A 20,343-nucleotide genomic window follows, 5' to 3' on the forward strand; every position below is an offset into this window, starting at 1 on the left:
CCATGTATGTATGCTGGCATGGCGCTGATCTACTGAACATTAAGCTTTAATTAATGAATAGGAACATTTTGTTTTCACAGGAAAATGATCTGTTGTCTTCAGATATCGTAATGATTAACTCGTGATCTCGACATTAACTAAATGATTGCACCTATGGCTGTTACGGGCTTCCTTTTGATAATGTTCTGCCGGTTGCTTCAAACATGTATTTAGCATTTTCTGTGAGACTATCCAGTAATTATATCTGCAGCATACTAACTCAGCTGATTCAGTGGCTCTGCCGTTATGATCATCATGTTTTGTGGACTCTCCGGATGCAGACGGAGGCGACACGATGTGGCTGAAAGCTCTGCAACATTTCCACTGTGCACCTTGTTTGTTAAACTATTTCAGTGTTTGCAACAGATTCCTTTTATGATCCAGACATTTACTGAGCAAAGGGATTTTTGCAGTCAATAAATAGTCAGCACCCTCCAGTGGACAACTGTTGTAACAGCAACACTGTTTCTAAATTACTTCACAGATTTTTTGTCTTTTCTGAATGCACATTGTCCCGTCTACCAGCACGTACGCTGATAATGGGATCAGTGATAAGGGCGGTACATGGTGATATCAGTCAGGTTGTAATTATCAACATTTCTGAGGCTCAAAGAAAAAAAGACTTTCAGACAATGTCAGAGGTGCTGGATGAACATGGACAAAATAAAGACCAGTGTTACAAACATCCACACAACCAGTCTGAGGCAGAACCATGAAAAACACTGGAGCCAGATTATTTAGCCCGACACGAACACAACGCAACATAATGTTCAGTAACTGCTCATCGGTGGAGAGCTGCCTGCAGTGCTGCTCACACAAGCGAAAGCCTCGATGTACCTGCCGTGGTCATCATGCACATGGTTAATGCATGTCACTAACATTATTCTGTCCACATGTATTTTTTGTGGGCCAGGCCATGCAGATTAAAGGCTACAGACGAGGTTTTAGGCTGCGGTTGTTGCTGGATTCACCTCACAGCTTCAGCAGATTGTGCTTGAAATTGTTGATGACAGGAGGACATGTGCTCAATCTTTTTGGAGGACAGTTAAGTTTGTATCAATTTCTGAGCAGTGACATGCATAAAATATGAAGACTGCCCTCGTATATCAGTCTTAGTGCACGCGGGCGAAGCTTTCACTGAACACGAGCCACAGACAGTCACAGTGGATTATTACACGCCGTCAAAGCAGCGGACAAAGCTGCAGACGGGCTGAGCAATAAATGTTTCTCGTCAGATCTTTTGGATTATTATCAGGAATATATTTGACACTCAGTCTGACATGATATTATTCAGATGAAGGGGACAAAACAAATCGACGATTCAGGAAAAACAAAATCATTTTTAATCTCTTCAGTCTGAATGTAAAGTGAAAAAGAAAAGAGAAAAAAAAAAAGAACTCAAGGCACAAATAAATACTGCAAAATGGAGTACAGTTGTCTGAAGGTGAACACATCATCTGGACTGTTTCATACTTTTAGTTTCAGATAAAAAGGTGCTGGTCGACCTCAGCTGACACCGGGACCCTCTGACCCGACACTCAACACTTGTCAAGGAACAATATGAACAATTTTTTTCTAAAAATGATCCAAGAGAGATTTTTTTTTTTTTCCAGTTTGGCACCTGGACCAGTGTTTTGGCTTCGGCCATGCAAACTAGATACGAAGCAGATCCATAATGGAGTACAGCCTGATATGAAGCGCTACATGCTGACTGCCCTGTCACACCTCTCCATGCTGGGAAACACTTGGTTTAGTCATTTAGACGCTGCTCTGAGGTAAGTGATGTCAACACTGAAGTTTGACCTGCCTCGTCTATGCTGCTTCAGGAAAACTCCACCAAAATGACATATAAAGGCCGGTGCTGTAGTCGAGCACTACTCTGCCTGGGAGTACGGTTTGATTATTGCCTTCTGTGGCTGTGGAGGAGAAAGTTAAACTGATGTCATGGTGATGTCATCAGGGTTATAGATCCTCTTGGGCCGTGGAGACTACACATTTATAACAGAAAAGAAATCTGCATACAGCAGGCACAGAGGGTCTGATAAAAGTTGCATCATGGGAAGTGCTTCAGTGTTTTTGAAGGTTGGTGCCAATATTTTACTTTTTCTTTAAACAGTCTCTCCGTCCAATTTTTACTAAAACAAAAAATGCTTGATTGCTCGAGAACCCTTTTTTAAAAACAACCTGCATCTCCCAGAATGCCTCTCTTCAAGGCTCAGAGAAGAAAACAAGGTGTAAACTTGTGTGATTCAGTTCTGAGCGGTCCCCTCTGGACTCGACTGTCTGTGGAGACTATTAGAGGGTAACTCCCCCCGACTGTCCACGGTGAAGTGTGTCTGCAGGTGTCGTCACTGCTGCATGTGGAAAAGGTCGTAGTCTTCTGCGGCTCCAGAGGAAGCTGTGTGTAACCTGATGAACCTCCAGTCAAGAGGGCGAGGAATAAAAAAAGGTTATCTCCTGTTGTCAGTAAGGAGTCCCAGACCAGTGGACAGCGCCAACATTACCCACAATGCAACATCACTGGAGGCAATTCATCAGATTACATGCAGCTTCCTCTGGAGCCACAAAACGCTTTATACTACTTTTTTCACATATGCAGCAGTACACACCAATGCACTGTTGGTGGCGTTACCCTTTAACAGTGACACCAAAACAACATGTTTGCTGATGATCATTTAAAACGCCAAATTATTTCCACTCCATACTGGTAAAATGTAACACATGACAAAATTTGGGCTGCCAGAAGAGAGTAAGAAACGATGCTCAATGCGTTTATATAAACTAAAGTTATTTCCATTCGACTAAGAGCATTAAGGTTTTTCTTGCTCTGTACTACAGACACAAGAGAACAGGTGGGTGACCGAGGTGGACTGAGACTCAAAGTATGAGGCGGAGATAGAAAACTGAAGTCAGGAAAACATGATGAAGCCTGGTAAAAAGCTCACTCAGGAGTGTTTCAGTTTGCATGCAGTTCATGCTCTTCAGAACGTCATTTCAATGAACGGACCCCGTTTTTGTTTCCCGGATACCAAGAATGAAGAGCGATGTCTGTGTAAAGCAGTGGCAGGGCATGAGCGCTTTCTGTGGGATTCATATTTCTGAACATTAACACAAACGAAAAAATCTGAATACTGCTTCTCAGATATTTGATACGTCACCACAAACAGTAATTCATAATTAAGGCATTACTGCTTCATTAAACACTGTAGCATCAGAGCGGGGGTGGGGGGGGGAGTCTACGACTACATGGTACTGTATACACCCTGACCAGCTGATCACCAAGAGTCATGAACATAACGTTGTGATGAAGCGAGCAGCCAGGCTACGTGAACCACTTCTCACCAAACACTCCATATTACTGCTACACAGTCAGATCACACACATTACTAACAGGCCTGATTTCTTCTCTTATGCAAAAATGTGGCACTAAGCTAAGAAAGGCATCGCATAAGAGAGTCACCTGCTAAACCAACACTGTTCAGTTCCCCCCAGACCGGAGAGACTAAAAGAGAACGACCTCAGCACTAACATCACACTGACCGGTGACTCTGCGCTCCTCTCTAATCTTTGCTATGAAATGTTAAAGCTTTGTGGCTGAACAAAAAGCCACACTGTGTGTTGGTAGCGCGAGCTTCACAGCCACGTCTGCTTTTTGAGGAGGAAAAAAAAAAACGAACACAAAACTCTGTAAACATATACAGGCCGCTCCGACCAACACTGCTGCAAGGGCTTTTGAGGGGTGGGAGGGCTCGAAGACGGTCTTTCCCACAAGTCCTTGCAGTGTTTTGTGGAGGAGCCCTGGGTGTAATGACGGACTTGTAATGCTTTAAAACTAGAGAAAATAAAATTAGAAAACGTCACTCTGGCCGTTTCACACCTGGAACCCATTTTCCTCCATCAGCTGCTTCACTACAGGGGAAACTGTGTGTGTCACTCCAAATATTAACAGCACACACACTGTCATCCTAATAAAATACTTCTGTAATGACATTACAGCAAAAAACACCACTGAAGCACCTCTGAACTGCGGTGCAATATGAACACTTTTGGTTTTAAAATCCACTTTGCTGCTAGAACAGACTGGAGACGCACTGAGTGGAGACCCTGCACACTGTGTGATCGTTCACTGTCTGACACTGGAGATGGCTCTCGTACAGTCTTTGTCACAGTTAGTGTGACTGTATCGTATCAATGTGGAGGCACGTCAGAATGTAAGTCAGTCACAATGTAAACAGAAAACTCAATAAGTGATGCGACTTTTAAAATTCTCAATCTGCTGATTATTTTCTTCATGAATCAAATCAGTATTTGGCCAATTAAATGCAAAAACCTCCAGAGTCCAGCGTGAAACAGCTTTTGGATTTTTCCACCAACGGCACTGCCGGGTTTGAAAAGTTGCCTATTTCCTTTTCAAACGAATCAATTAGCTGCAGATGCACTTTCTGTCAATAAACTAATTAATTAATCTATCGTTTCATCTCTGAGAAGAAACATCTGCGAACAGAAACACATCATTAAAACACATCGTCCATCTGCTGCCACGTATGTCTTAACAGCTACGTTCGTTCCTCGTCAGGACCATCTCACCTTACGGATCATTAAGTTTATTACACGACCTTCATCAGCAGGTAGATTTTGCCCAGTTGTCTCTCTGCTACTACACTTCAATGACAACACGGCAAAACTCATCTGCTGATAAAGATCATGCGATATGATCAGAAGCTCCATAATGTGGTAAAGTTGGTTTCTCAACATTTTTACTACATCAAAAAATGACAACGTAGACATGCAGTAAACGGCTAATGTGTTGGGCTGGGCAGCGAGTTTCATGTCTTGTTCTGATTGGTTGGTTACACAGAAACCGTGTGGTTCTGAAGCTCCGACATGTCTTTGGTCACCAAAGCTTTAAATCGGTCAGTCATGGACTCACAGTGAGATGTAGGACGACAGTTTGGACTGACTGCCAAAGACTAAAAATCACACAGTGTATCGAGGGCTCATCTCAAAGCAGTTCACGAGATTGATCAGTGTTACAGGAAACATGGGGCCTGGGTGGAAAAACAGCCAGAGCTCTAATTGAACATCTCGGGACATACAATCAAAGAAAATGTCCAAACGTACAATTCATGGTCAAAGTCAAAACCTAGAGATATAGAGGAGAATCTTAACAGTGAACATCTGGTCAAAAATAATCTACATGTTTCTCTTCATCTTTATAGTGCTCAAAGCTTTAAGAAATTAAACTTTTCACAGCATGTGCCATTCAAGAACAGCAGTAGCCTCGGCCGCAAGGAGCCGACGCTACGGTTCTCTCATTCTGGCCCTTCTGACGCCTCGCAAGCTTCGAAAGTAAGAATAACACCACAGTCCAGACACACACAGCATCCAGCCCAGATCCCCATGCTTTAGTGCACGGTACAGTACAATGAAGAGCTTTATCACATGGTCCAGCACGAAGTCATCTGAATAAAAATCATAAAAAAACACATCTGTGACAAAAAATATACACTCACATGAGACCATGAACCTGTACTAAAGCATGTTGTGTGGACACACTCCTGCTGTAATGGCCGACCCTGCTCCGTGTACGTGGAGGAGGGCCTCGGTCACACCTCCCTCCTTCTGAGGAGCAGCTCTACTCTTTTTTTCACACAGTGCACCTCAAAGAAGAAAACGCAACAAAGCACAACAAAAGGCAAAATTAAAAATATACACATCTCCAACTGATGAAATAATTTAGGTTTGAAAAGAACAAAATCTGGTAAACAAAATAAATTAAGGCATGCAAAAGATAATGTCAAATCTTGAGATTTGGATACTTCTGTATTTTTCTTTTTTTTTTTTTAAGCCAAACATCCTATATTGTTAGAAGATCTTCCTGTTAGGAAGAAACCACTCACTCTTATTAAATCCTCAGAACAAAGGTAGCTGCCAAAATAAAATTCAAACCCACTGGAATATCACTGTAATATGCCCGAGCATTTAAAGGCCCATATTTACATATTTGTGTTCTGTGTTCGAGCTTTAAGAGGCCGATATTTACATACATGTTCATGCGGATTCAGCAGCAGTGCAGCAAAACAAACAGCAAACACTTGTGTGACACAGACAGGAGTGCTTCTTCAAACACCCTGAATCAGAGAAAATAAATACCACATATCAAAATAAAAAAATGTAAATAAAAAAAATGTACATCACAAACATTTATCGTCGACCTCGCTCAGATCCCTCCTTTGAAAGAGGAATACTGTGGCCTAATAAAATGATATGTATAAAACAAATTATAGTAAAAAGTGAGACAAGATCTTGTCTGTTGGCTTGTAAGGTGACGGTGATACATCAGAAGTGAAGCAGTGCGGAGCCGAGCGGAGGGAGCTGTGGTTCTGCCACATTAAGGCTTTGCAGTAAACATCAGAGCTGAGATGCTGCTGCTCCCTCCAACCTAAACCAAGACTCATGTCAACTCGTAGTAGTTAAGCCAGCACGGACAAAAAAGACATGCAGCAACTCACCCACCACACACACGCATACACACACACGCACGCACGCACACAGATTCACTGACACACAATCAACAGTTCACTGTGAGAGACGTCGCCTCTTCATTTTTTCCTCTTTTTTTCGGTTTAGATTTTCTTTTTCTTTTTTTTTTTCCTCACTAAAATTTCTTGGCAGCATTACATGGTGCGCCTCTTCACCCCTCCCGGCCTGCGCCCCCCTCCTCTCCTCCGCTGCACCGCCGCTCCGCCTCTGGGTGGCTGAACGGGGCGCTAGGAGGGCCAGGCCGGAGGGGAGCTGGGTGAGCTTGGGGGTGTGGACCAGGGGTTCGGGTGGGGGTTCGGGTGGGGGCAGTTCAGTAGTCTGCGATAGGAGCGAGCTCGGGGTACAGGTCCACCGTGATGTTCTTGTAGAGGCTGCTGAGGGAGATGAGGGGGGTGTAATGGAGGTTGTTGAGGCCGTCCAAGTGTTGCCGCTCTTTGGAATACCTCAGCAGTTTATACCTACAAACACACAATGACACAGTGCTCACGTCAGTGTTCATCCCCTCCTTCTGCCCTGCCCCGCACTCACCTACAGGACTACTGCTACCCCTGTGGCTTTCAGCTCCAAACCTCATTGGTTTTACTGGAGACACTGAGCTTGAAAAACAGCTCAAAAAAATAGTTGTATTTTTATAAAGGGCTCAGTCATTTCCTAAAACAACTGGTCACTCTGGTTTTTTATCAAACGTTACTAAGACGGGATGTAAAAGTGCGTTTGTTGGGAACTATTTTTCAGCAGCGGATTAAATGCACCATTTGTAGACTGACCACCTGTCAAGCTTGCAACCAATTAAGGGGCAGCATATCAGCAAAGTTACCTAGTTAGCTCAGTTAGCCATGCAGGTAGTTGCCCTATAAGCTGAGTGCGGAGAAATGAGGGAGTGTTGGTGTTTACATCGAAGGATGGGCTCAGCAGCCTCCCAGCAAACGTGGCCAGTGGGGGCCTAACATGACGAATGCCAGTTTGTAGAAGACAGGGCTGAGATGATTTACAGTTCTGACTATGACTACAGGGTCCACAAAGACAGCAGGTGGAGAAGTGAAGAGGGAGATGAGCGAGAGGAAGGTCGGTCATCATCAGTGTGGAAAAGCAGCCGAACATTTTCACGTCTAACTCAGTGAATTAAAGATGTAATTTGACCAAACCAGAGGTGATTGTTGGAACTGTTAGTGAGTTTTATGTTGTTTATGTCGAGTGTGTTTAACGTTGACTTAATGAACCAATTAAGCTTATCTTCGATAAAAGAGAGAAACTTGAATTCAGAAGGTGTACGGTCGTATTTTTCTGTTTACTTATAGACTAAAAGCTAAGAGTATTTCTTGGCGCTGTATGTGGTGCTCCTACATTTTCAGTAGCCAACTTAGTGGGAAAAGTTAGTCTGGAAACCTGCCAACCCTTGTTGGCTACCAGTTTTTATTATTTTTCCATGATAGCAACATCACTATTCAAGTTTCATTAGACACACTGGCCGTATGTTACCACTACCAACACACACAGCACTGGGATGCTGTGACATATTCCTCCAATCTATGGGAAACATGGACTTTCATAGTACTGGGGACTAATAATATGAAGCTGTTGTCTGCAAAAAGCAAAGTGAGTCGTTAACATCTTGGAAATGTGCTGAATGTATTTACTTCCACACGAAACATGTGCAAAGTCAGTTTACATCCATGTTGTCCAGCTAGTTGTCTTCTCTACTGCTTCTGTTCACTGTTTCATGATGCATTACTTTCAGCAAATGCCAGTTAGGGTTGACAAAGTTGCTCCATAGTGGTCAAAACTCATTAAATGGTAAGTGTATGCAAACTTTCTGCAGCAACGACTGAAGGAGGCTAAGACTCGGTGTGTATTACAGGAAAACAAAACTTTGAAATCTAGAAGTTACTCTGATCAGCTCATAGAGAGGAGGAGGAACCACACTACCAGTTAGAGCATAGAGTATATATGGAGTTTAGTGTAAATAACTTCCCGTGTGTGTGGGTGTGTGTGTGTGGTTGGGCTAGCTTGTTTTTTGTGCAGATGTTTCATGTGATATAGACCATGCATTATATAACTTTGTTGCTGCATGACTATCTCCATCTTCTGTGGATCTAAAATAATTTCCATTTATTCATTTAAAGAAGTTAAATTACTTTGGAGGCAGCATCTAGTGGGTTTTAGATCAAATACAGTGTGTAAGTGTCAGTTTAAATGACAGAAGATTAAGCTCCGTCCTTTAATTGTTTCTTCTAGAATACGTCTCTGAAGACCTGAGACAGAAATCCGTCTTACCTCCCGAGGAACTGCACCTCCCCTCTGTGGTGGTGAGGAATTGACTTGTACTTGCCGATCTCTCCCTCCGGTCGCGTCACATTTAGACCAGCATAGTGAACCCTGAGGAGAAACCAGGCTGTATTAATATTTACAACATTAAACCAGTATGAGCATTTAATCAGCCTCAGCCCGTTTGTTTCATGTGCTCAGCTGAACTGAAGCTGTGAACACATCAGATCTTGATGATCGAATTATTAAAGTTGAAAATCTTTACTGATACTAAAAAACTGAAATCACAGGCTGATCCACCTCGAGTGAATTTTATCTCAGCAACTCATAATGTGACTCAGCAGCCCCCATGAACTCCCAACAGCGTCTGGGCATGCTCCTGATGAGTCGGCGGATGGTGTCCTGGGGGATCTCCTCCCAGACCTGGATCAGGGAATCAGTGAGCTCTGGACAGTCTGTGGCGTTACTTGGCAGCGTCCGATAACCGACACATAGCTTCCCTTAGGTGCTCAATTGGATTTAGGTCAGGGGAACGGGAGGGCCAGTCAATGGCAACAATGCCTTCGTCATCCAGGAACTGCCTACACACTCTGGCCACATGAGGCCGGGCAGGAGGAACCCAGGGTCCACTGCACCAGCGTGAGGTCTGATAATCGCTCTGAGGATTTTATCCCGGCACTAAACAGCAGTCAGGGTACTCCTGACTATGACATGGAGGTTTGTGCGACCCTCCAAGCATATGCCTCCCCTGTGAAGAGAACAGGGAGCCAATGGCAGACCTGCAAATTCTGGTTTTCTCTCGCCAATGGCAGTCGAGCTGTACGGTGCTGGGCTGTGAGCACAAGTCCCACCAGAGGACGTCTGGCCCTCACGCCACCCTCATGGAGTCTGTTTCTGACAGTCGGGTCCATTAAACACCCGCTCCCCCTTAGCAGACTAACCTGTTCCACAAGTCGTCGTCCTCTCCTCCCCAGCCCCAGAATGCATTGGGAAAGCCATTAATCTTGCGGAACTGCTCCACAGTGAGTCCACTCACACCACCAAAGAACTCACTGTATGGAAGACTGCAAACAACAACAGAAACACAAGTTAAACAAAGATCTACATGTTGTGGATCGTCCAAAACCTTAATGTCAACTCTCAGGTTTATCTGCCATGGGACAAAATGTTTATTTATTTCAGCATGACGGAGAGTCAAGAAATATGTTACAGTACGTTTTGATGACACACTCACATGTACATGTATTTGTCCAGCTTGGCAGCGAAGTGGCGTGGCATCTGACCACAGCCGTAATAGTTTCGGTCGTTCTCTGGGATGTGGTCAACGTCATGGAAGATTAAGCAGTCCCAGTCCAAGTCCTTCATGGCCTCCAGGAATCCCACGTTAAACAGCATGGCTCTGTTGAAGGGCTGGCTCCCACTCTGACACACACAAATGCACACAATCAATGTCAATGAGCCTGGAGCTGCTATTAAAGAAATAAAGAAGTCATATGAAGCCTCCACACAACACACACGGTACCTGTTCGATGACGTAGAAGGCAAACTGCAGTCGCTGTCTCTGCAGGATGGGGATGAGGTGTTGGAAGAGGATGGGCAGATGTTCATGGCGGTTTCTAAATGGAATCAGGATGGCCACCTACAGCACAGATATCAGAGTAGGACCAGATCCATATTAACTGACTCCATCTGGGTCTATTTTTGTTTTCTGCATTACAGACATATTTTGTATAGTGTATCTGTTAATAGGATATATAATCATTACATATCCTATAAGCCCACCTTCCAGCGAGGTTTGCAGTCCTTTGGTTTCCAATGGCCTCCAAACTCGATGCCAAACAGCTTGGAGAACTTCAGCTCTATCTCCTCCATAGGGATCTCTGTCATGTTCACTTCCATAAGGCCCTCTGTGGAGAGTTGTTTTTATGCCGGCGGTTATTCCACTAATATATCAGCATGGCAAAACAACAATGAAAGGTCATCTGAATCTGATTATTAACAAGAAGCTTGTGGCTGTACCTGCCTCTATCAACAGGAAACTGCAAACCACATCAATTCTGCGGCTCGCTCTGATTAAGAAAACCTCCACAGGAAGCAATGACACACTGCGCTTCATTAATGCACCTCAAACAGAGGAGAGGCTGATCGTTTTTGCAATGTGTTACAATTAAGTGTTGGGTTTCTTGAACTCGGTATCGAATCGTCTTACTAAATTTGATTTCACTATTGAATCTTCTTATCAAATCCACTCCAGTCAAATCCCTTATTGAATCAGTTCAGGTTTAGCTTTCAGCAGCTGAAAAACTTAAGTTGCAAACAAGTGCGACTAAAAAGCTGCAATCTGCAGGCCAGTTTTAAATTGGAAGTGTCATGTTCACAATCTGTAGCTACAACCAAATAATGAGAAGAGACAGAACTCGACAGACATTTTTGTGCCAAAGATTCTTGGGAAACAAAGTAAAATCAAAGTTAAATACTAGCAACGGGTATATGAAATATTGATCAACAGTCACCTACTGACCAACTTTTCATAAGAAAGCACGAGGTGCAGTTAAAGTCTCTTAAATAATACAGATTCAGGGACTGATTTGCTAAGTCAGCAGTATGAAGTACCAGTCTACTCACTCATAGAAGGTAATCGCTCTGGGCAGGGGAGGTTCTGGGCGTAGGTGAAGTTCTCTGGGAGGTACGTGGTTGGCTGGACCAGGTACTCACTGGAGTTACTGCCATCTGGATAGTCTACAGCAAAAACAAACATCAGAATACTCAGAGCCACATGAGCTACATCATATGATACAGACAGACAAGTTTAATTCCTCAAAACGCCGTCTTTAATATCGTCTGTGATTCTGGACTTTGGTCTCTTCATACTCTTGAATTAAAGCCTTTCCTGAGCTCATTTGTCTGTACTTCAGTTCAGATTTGAGCCATGTGTGCTTGAATATTTTTATTTGATGTTACTTGGTGCCACTGCACTTTACACCAATCCTTCCCCCTCTCTGCTGCTGAAACTCCACGCCTTCACATTAACTCCCCTTTTAATGAGTTGATAACTTACAACGTGCAGTCACTTTATCACCATCTCATGATGCTAATCCAATTTTTACAGTGTTTATTACAACTCTCCACTGCCCCCACCGAAGCCTCTCTGATACCAGTTTTACACCAAACCGTGAGGCTATACATATGTGGGGTTTTTAAAAGTGGGTAAACATGCCTTTTATAGGCATTTAGCTCATTTCACATCACCAGTGGACGAGTTTGCCTTTCTCTTCTTTTTTTTTTCAATGTTTGTCATCACAAATGCACAAGAAAAACAGAAACCGGTAGAAAGCTACAGATCATAGTCTTAATCAAAACAATTCTGAATGAGATGCATCATTTTGTCAGAGAAGCCATCTTTCTCTCTTTCAAACTCAGTGCTGACTGAACAACGCTCAAGCACCACTTGAACAGAGACGGATGGAAAGATGTTCACAAGCCAGCGTCCTTCACTTTAACGCACATCATACCATCACGCCGGTGCTGTGGGGTGGCAAATATAAGCGTGTTCACACTGATATTGTGTTCACATTACATCTGATCTGAGGTGGAGATGATAAATACCCGTGACTACTGCAGAGTCAATTTGTAGCAGTCCCATTGTTTGAGACTTGCTCTCTTTCTTTGTTTTGGACTGATGTTCAAAAATCCCTCATGACTGATTGCAGTGGATTCAGATCACCTGTGTGCAGGTGGGGAGACCGACTCCTGATTGAGGAGTGGAAGCAGCTTGGGGCATTCCCCTCCCAGCCAATCACGGTGTGACGACGCCCTTTTGTGAAGGCTTAAAAGAGGTGGGGAATGACACCCAGGGGACTCTCACACTCATTCTGAATCTGTCCCTGACTCACTCCAAACCTCATCCATCCCATTAGACTGCCAGCCTGAAACTCTGGTCTGTTTAGGCCCTGTTGTGTTTTCTTGGCTGCTCCACATCATTCTAGTGAGGAAACTGTTTATTCTTGAACCCCTTTAAACCGAAGCCCCAGTTCAGTTTTCACATTTTGTTTCACTGGGGCTTGTAGGAGCACATTTCAGTTTGATTATCCCCTGAAGAGACATTTGCTTATTGGTTTATAGTCCAATAAGTATTGCCACAAATTGGCCTGGAAGTGAATGCTGCTTGTACACATTCACACTGAAGACAAAAGACTGATACGTCGTCAGGAGTTAAATGGATGTTTTGAGATTGTGAAGGGGGGTGTGTTCAAGCTAGAAGTGTTTGGAGCTCTTTAATAATGTTCACTATAACCAGCAGCAGCACCACACCGCATCTAGAAAAGCACTAACATGGATTATTAAGGTTAGTAAATGTGGCTGGCATTGACTCTTACCATCTACAACCTTGTGATAATATTTTGAAATGTAGTTTTTCTTTCCACAGATCAACATTAATCCAACATATTACTTGCAAAGATTATTTTGTTAATATATAAAAAAGATGGCTGTGGCTGTTAATCTCATGAACACTGATTATGGTGCATGCAGGCAGTAATCTGTACATCCAGTACTGTAACTGACAGTTTCCCTTAAACTTCATGATGTATACAGAATCTCTCAGGGCCCAGACGCTGAAGATTTTAGACTGTATGACAAAATCTTGTAACAAGTAGCACCTGTTCAACTAGCAAATGTGCCCCTCGGGATTCTGTATTTCAAAATCATCAGTGTTTATCATATGAAACACCAGGAGAAGCGTTTCAGACGGTAACGCTTGGCCGTGGCAGACGGCAACATAAGGAACAGCAACGAAAACTAAACATGCTGCGATCAATCAGCTGATCCACTTCTTCAATACACATGTACACTGCACTACTGCTGCTCAGCAACCTCGTTGTTTCTCTTCCCAGAAGACACGATCTGCCCCACTCTCTAGCACCGTCTCACTTCCTCTTCGCCTTCTTGGTAGAGGTGACCCATGACCAGATTATCATGTACGTGTTCATCACTTACCCGTCCCGTTGAGTGTACTGTTCTTGTTGGTGTACAATCGGATCATCTGGCCAATTGTCCTCACATTGTCCCTCAACATGATGCCCTGAGCCTGCACCATGAAGAAGTATGTGTTGGCTGAAAGAAAGCAAACGAGATTTTAATTTGTTTGTCTTATTGACTTGCATGTATTCAATGACTGTTGCTCCAAGTAGCAACAGCTATGACACGTTCTCCCTTACTGTAAAACACAACTTAAGATGTAGATGTTGTCAAGCTGCAGCTAGAAACAGTGAATGTTTAGATCAGTTATCACAACTACAACAGAAGTGGACACTAACGGTTAACACACATCGATATGTAACCGTTCAGGCGGTTTAAAGGTATCGGTGTGCAGACCTCCAAGTTTGAAACTGTAGCAGCAGGACAGTGAAGCTGAAGGCTCTCAGTTGTTAATGACTCAGAGGAGGTAAAGAGTCTTGAGAAACAAAAAATGTCACTTTGCAGCAACAGAGTCTGTTTCCTGGTTTGTTTTAGTCACTTAGCAACAATCATAACTGCACTGACTCGAGGTATTATAATAAACATCCTCTATTCAAATAGTGGTATCTGCAAAATGTTCATCTGGGTTGCACTGGTGTTTCAATAGTCCTGTAACAACCATGATGTCCTGCTACAAAAAACCTTTGAGATTTATTTTACATACTTCAGGATCTTATTAAATAGAAAAGATGCAGCGATATAAGAATAAAATGTTTTTCTGTCTGATAGGTGTTTGTTGTGGCTTTATTCAGACATGGCAGCAGGCTGGAGGAAGAGTCACATGAAGAGTGACTCACTGATGGACTGCAAAACTTACTTTATGGCTGAAGCTTTAATGAATGACTATCATGAGCTTGGGCAATGCTAACCCCTTCTTCTCAATGTCAATGAATTACTGCATCACTTAATCATGTATTATTAAGATACATCTGCAGCCCATCTTAAGTATGGAACGGCAGGATGCTGAGGTTGGACTCTTATTTGCTAAAATGGTGTGCGTAAAGGAATTTGTTGGATATTGATTTCATTCATGCAGTTGGTTAATTCCCACCTTTATATTTAACTTAAATTTAGGCCAAGTACATATACTTGTTGTTTGGAAACCCAGCTCCTCCAGTCTGTATGTTGAAGTGTCCTCAGGCAACATACTGAACACTGAAACTGTCCTGTGAGTGAATGTGAATGGCTAAAGAAATATCATGGAGCGCTTTGAATAGAGAGCGCTGTATCGCTCCTGATGAGCAGGTTGGCGCCATCAGTGTATGAATGTGTGTTACTGGTTGAATGTGACATATTCTGTAAAGTCCTCTGAGTTGTCAGGAAACCAAAAGCACCATCAAACTGCTGTCCATGTACAGCCTTTTCCACTAGACTAACTAATCAATGTCAGCTCAGACAACCCGCAAGTTGCTGAACTTGCTCCCGTAGAAATCACAACATCTGGCTGCTGCCAGTGCTGCACGTCTGGCTGCATTCCTAGAAGAAGCTGACTCACTTCTAGGGATGGCAGTCTGTTTAACTGTTAACCCAAACTGAACCCAATATTCACCCTTCACACTTTTGGGCCTCATACAAGAGCATTTTCATATTCTTCTCCTAAATTTCTGACTTTTTTTCTGAGCTTTATTTGTACGAGTGTTCAGTCAGGATGATCAAATTTCTCTGATAAAATCACTTTTTTTCTCCTCATGAGTTGCAGCACGTTCCACAGATTTGATCATCACGTGTCAATCGCATCAGCCTGCTCTACTGGCTGCCCTTTTCCATGCACACAAATTTAATTTATAAATTTCCAGAGTCAAAAGGAGAAGAAGTCCTGTTGTCAGAAACCAGCGGACAGAAACACAATAAATGCATCAGGGTCAGTAGAGGTATTAGACACATGCCGTCTCAACAGAGAGCTGTACTGTCTAATAAAGTCTAAAGTCCGTGTCTAATATGGAGGGCAATAAAAGATGCTACATTAAAAATATATATATTGCTGAAGCTCTCAATACATTATTAAACAATGTTATTACATTATGATTAATTTTATTTTAATTCGGTAACGTGTTGAGACTCATTCAGATGAGCTCATGTTTATGGATAAAATAAAAAGACAAGCATCTGCTCCGGCTAACAGAACAACCTAAATATGTGACAAATCAAGGTACGTCACAATACTAATACCACTTTAGTATTTATATAACTTAGCCCTGCTTGTTGATTTAAAATGTTAACTGCAATGGTCTAATACACCCTCAGAAGTTAAAGGAATAGCTACCATGGTACAAACTGTACAGCAGAAGGTCAACTTTACATAGATGCACAATACATATCGCCATAGTTCAGACTGTCACTCGTCCTATTGGCCAGTACCCCAGTTTCAGTGCGTCTGTGAATAAGTAAACAGGATGGTGTTCGGGGATGATAAGTCTTATCATAAAGCATCCAGGCAGCCTTGGTCAGTGAGCCGGTGACAGGGTTAAGACGACAGGCAGGTCGGAGCAGGCTGGACGGCAGATAAAGATACTTCACCTGACTATTAGCTGATGAAATGACAGTAAAAACTTTTACTGCAATCCCTGAAACCAATATAAAAGTGTGATCCTCGGTTCAGAACCAATGGGAAAAAGTGCAGATGCTTTTCAAAAAGATAAATATTCCACTTAGTATCTGCTGCCACACTTATCAATATGTGCCCCAGCTCGCAGCTGCACACGTGCTTGAGAAGTCAAATTTGTCACAGCAAAGGCAGAACAAGCAAAGCGTGAAATGACGGTCCTGAGTCGTTAAATTAAATTCTCAGCTGGAGCGTGGAGCAGAGCCTGTGCAGCAGCCTGCTGCGCAGAAAACCCAGAATGTAGAAAATGTGTCAGCAACATACAGTAGAGACCTGCATCCACAGACATGTCCACACAAACTGCTGTTTCACAGCTCAGGGGAAAGAATATAAAAAAAACTTTGTCCTCTTAACTATGATTTGCACATTATCTCCACCATAAGCAGCTACAGCCATCAACTGCCTGCAGTTTCAAACCATGCGCCAGTGTAAGCATGGGTGGAGCAAAACACCACATACAGTGTGGTTAAGGTGTTGAGGCAGCACAAGCCTCCAAACAGCTTCAGCAACACATCTTTCTGAAAAAAACAAGGCTCTGAACACATGACCTGTGTACATTATGGTTTTGGTTGGCTTGAAGCCTCCAAGCAAGAAAATGTCACCATTTTTCTGTGATGCAACCTTTAAAAACAGGAAAAGACAACACTTATCATGACCATGTAGTCTCAAATCAAGATAACGATGTAGCGATATATTGCCCAGCCCTACGAAGAGTTGATACTGAGAATAAGTTACAGATGTGCCTTTTTTCCCCAATTGATTGTTACTGGTGGTAAATATATATTATACATATATTTATACATATATATGTGGTAATCTGTGTGATCATAGGCTTGAAGCTACTCTAAAAACTGATCCATAATATAATAGTTCATCACATAATATGGGTAGACCTGTTATACTGCGTCCACTGTTGCTAACACCAATACAATACTGGGTTAATCTCCTTTATATATGGTGGGCAAACCCACATAACTACCTCATATATATACTTTACTTACTTTATATGATTTAGTTCAGTACATCAAAACAAGAAAAACAGGGCCCAAAGAAATGATCACAGACCACCAGTCAAATGTTGGTACAATATGCAATTAACTGGTGGATTTTCTTCACTCATCTATTGAGTGGCTGGGAAAATTTTGGCCATAGAAAGCAATCTCATCCCGTCTTAGTCATGTTATCTCTTTACATCTGCAATCATGCTGCTGGACATCAGACTGGATTTCATCAATCTATAGTGAATTTTCCCAGAACTGCTTCTCCTCCCCCGAAGCATGACTACCACCGACTGCCAGTAAAAGCCTGAACTACGAGCATGTCCTTCCTGTCCACTCACAACCACTTCCCTGCAGCATGAGATGACCGCCAAAGAAACTAGCCCGTAAAACATATACAACAATATAACTACCCGAAACCTGCCCAGCCCACCACATGTTCATGCCACTGAGGGTGTGAACATCCTCAGAAACTTTCACTTCAGTATTTTCTGCAGCTGCTGCAGTGGATCGGACAGATCTGATCAAACATCATGGTCATATCTCACTGTACACCAGGAATGAGATCAAGTCAACCATCACACTATGGAGGCTGCATGTTACAGTACTGTTTCAGTCACGTTTTCACCAACAAGACACAACTTACACAACTCTAAGGGAACAGAGACTCATTTTTTAGGCTGAAATTCAAAGTAAGTGGACTCATTTGGAGCAGGTAACCTCTGGCACATGATGGCCCACACGTCTAAATCCCAGTCTGGGGCTGGCTCGACCTGTGTGTTGATGTGAGGAATCCCTGACATTTCCATTAGCAGTGATGTTTCATTCATTCACTCACAGGTGTGCTGTACAGTGCCAAGCAAAAGAAACACATCATCCACAAAAAACACACAATATTTAGGCAGCATTTCTCTCCTCTTGCCCTTTAACACCGCATAAGAGCGAGAGCTCGCTGGCCAACATGCCTGGGCTGGACCTTTTTTTTTTTTTTTTTTTTTAGCACTGGGCTAGTTAGCTCTGCTAGCTAACGGGTTTTAAGCGTTAGGATAGGATGGACTGTGACAGCAGCCGGAGCTCGTTAGGCTGCGGGAGATAATCCAGACACAAATCACATTAACTGCAACCTCGTAATGCGTTTAGTGTAAAGCCTCTGGTAACTGACCTATTCCCGGAGCCACATAAATGAAGTAGAGACAAGTGGTGGACATGGAGAAGAAGAATATGAAGGCCAGAAACGATCGGTTGGACATTCGCAGCAGCCGCCTCCAGTTCACCATTTTGGCTTAGGCCCGCTTCTCTTTCGCCGATATGAATCCCATAAAATACTTTTTTTCTGGCGTTAAAATGTCCTCGAATTGACAGACGACAGTGTCAATGTTGTGGTCATGGACAGACCTGCGCCGTCAAAGCCCAGAGATGCGGCGCGGAAGAGGCTAGCGCTAGCGGTGCTAGCTGGCCTGCTTTCCCCTGCCAAGAAATTTCCAGATGGAAAAAGCAGGCCCGGTTCGGTGATATCAGGCAACTGGGAGCCTCATGGAGGACCACCGGTCGGGCATACTGAAACCGTTTTGTTTTTTTTTCTACTACGGGCCAAGAGCTCAGGAGCACGGCTACTCAAGGATACTCATGGGAGCCCTCCATGGTTGCGGTGTCGCCAGCGAGGCTTTTATCGCTAGCAGCAGTGATGGTTGGTCATTGAAGGGGGGCAGGACCGCTCTGCCTTCTCCCACACACAGTCTACTCTCGGCCGGTGCGATGTTTCCAAAACAGTCGGTGCACTACTTCATCAAAGCGCGCGCACAGGAGTCCAGTCATGCCCCCGGGTACCTCCACGCTGCTCCGGCACGACCGTGGCATCCAGCACACGTGAGTGCGGGGCCGATATGTGGGGAAACAAGAGTCAGTAACAGAGATGTGAGGTCTGCCTCCTTTTCATTTTTCTGCTGGCACTGCAGAGACCGTTTCCGGTGGGTGTAACCTCCCCCCCCCCCTCCCCTACCCTACACTGCCCCCCCGCGTCGCCATGGAAACCGTGTGCGCGGTGCGGCGGCGTGTCATCCGGTGGATTTTTTAAATTTTATTATTTTTTTAATTGAGCGCCCCTTGTCATCTTTACATTTTAATTAAAAACGTCAGAGAGCTAAACTGTTCAACTGTAAATTTAAAATTGCAGCTAAAAGCAAAATAAATGCAAATCCAAACTGTATTAAAGAGGTTTTATTATGCTAATTTACACGTTCATACGTTTAATTTGAGGGTCCTGGTAGAAAAGCTGTACATACAGTACTTAAATTTACAAAAAAACACATTATTTTTCTCATATGGTGCAGTGCTGCAGCATCTCTTTTCACACTGCCTTTGAACGCTCTGTTTGAGCTATGGAGTGAGACATCTCATCTCTGTTCAATCTTTGATATAATTGGAGGATGTAGTGAGGTGAGTAGGGTGGTCATGCCCAGCTAGGTAGTGTGATCTAAAATAACGCCTCTACAGCACTAGCAACCGAATGTCTGCTGACTGACTGGAGGGTATATAATTCAGAATAAACATAAATATATTTATATAACATCTGTTACATAGTGATGAACATAAGTTACAGAAGTAAAGGCTTGACTCCAAACCAGGCGTTTCAGGCAGTGCAGGAGCAGTGTGTGAGAGTAACTCCCTCCGGTGTGGACTTTCACTTTGCAGACCTTTTACATGCACAAAAATGCTTCATAACACAATAAAGAAAAGGCTAAAACCCTCACAACACACATTTTGGCCATACAAGTCTAAGTCTAAGAGTCTAATAGGATAAAATGATGAAGTTATGACATTTGATATCAAAATGGTCTGAGGTTAAAATGCACTGTGACCTCATAATGTTCTGCAAATAAT

General features: G+C 43.2%; 1 protein-coding gene across 1 annotated transcript; it reads right to left on the reverse strand.

Annotated features, from left to right (window-relative positions):
• Window positions 1–1,359: 1,359 nt before the first annotated feature.
• b4galt6 (UDP-Gal:betaGlcNAc beta 1,4- galactosyltransferase, polypeptide 6) lies at window positions 1,360–19,448 on the reverse strand. Its single transcript, XM_084354206.1, has 9 exons — window positions 18,626–19,448; window positions 13,843–13,959; window positions 11,473–11,586; window positions 10,630–10,754; window positions 10,370–10,486; window positions 10,082–10,269; window positions 9,789–9,911; window positions 8,857–8,958; window positions 1,360–7,040 (listed from the first exon to the last, which is right to left on the reverse strand). Exons 1-9 carry the CDS (start codon window positions 18,738–18,740, stop codon window positions 6,893–6,895), a joined length of 1,149 nt encoding a protein of 382 aa, XP_084210332.1. The 5' UTR covers window positions 18,741–19,448; the 3' UTR covers window positions 1,360–6,892.
• Window positions 19,449–20,343: the final 895 nt, after the last annotated feature.

The sequence above is a fragment of the Pagrus pagrus genome, assembly GCF_965226575.1.
Source record: "Pagrus pagrus genome assembly, chromosome: 6".
NCBI classification, from domain to species: domain Eukaryota; kingdom Metazoa; phylum Chordata; class Actinopteri; order Spariformes; family Sparidae; genus Pagrus; species Pagrus pagrus.

Coding starts and splice junctions, on each gene's coding strand:
- b4galt6 (XM_084354206.1), bottom strand. CDS start 18,740: ATGGTGAACTGGAGGCGGCTGCTGCGAATGTCCAACCGATCGTTTCTG. Junction 11,587..13,842: donor CAGTACACTCAACGGGACGG/GTAAGTGATGAA, acceptor TTTTTGCTGTAG/ACTATCCAGATGGCAGTAAC. Junction 10,487..10,629: donor ACTGCAAACCTCGCTGGAAG/GTGGGCTTATAG, acceptor TCTGTGCTGTAG/GTGGCCATCCTGATTCCATT.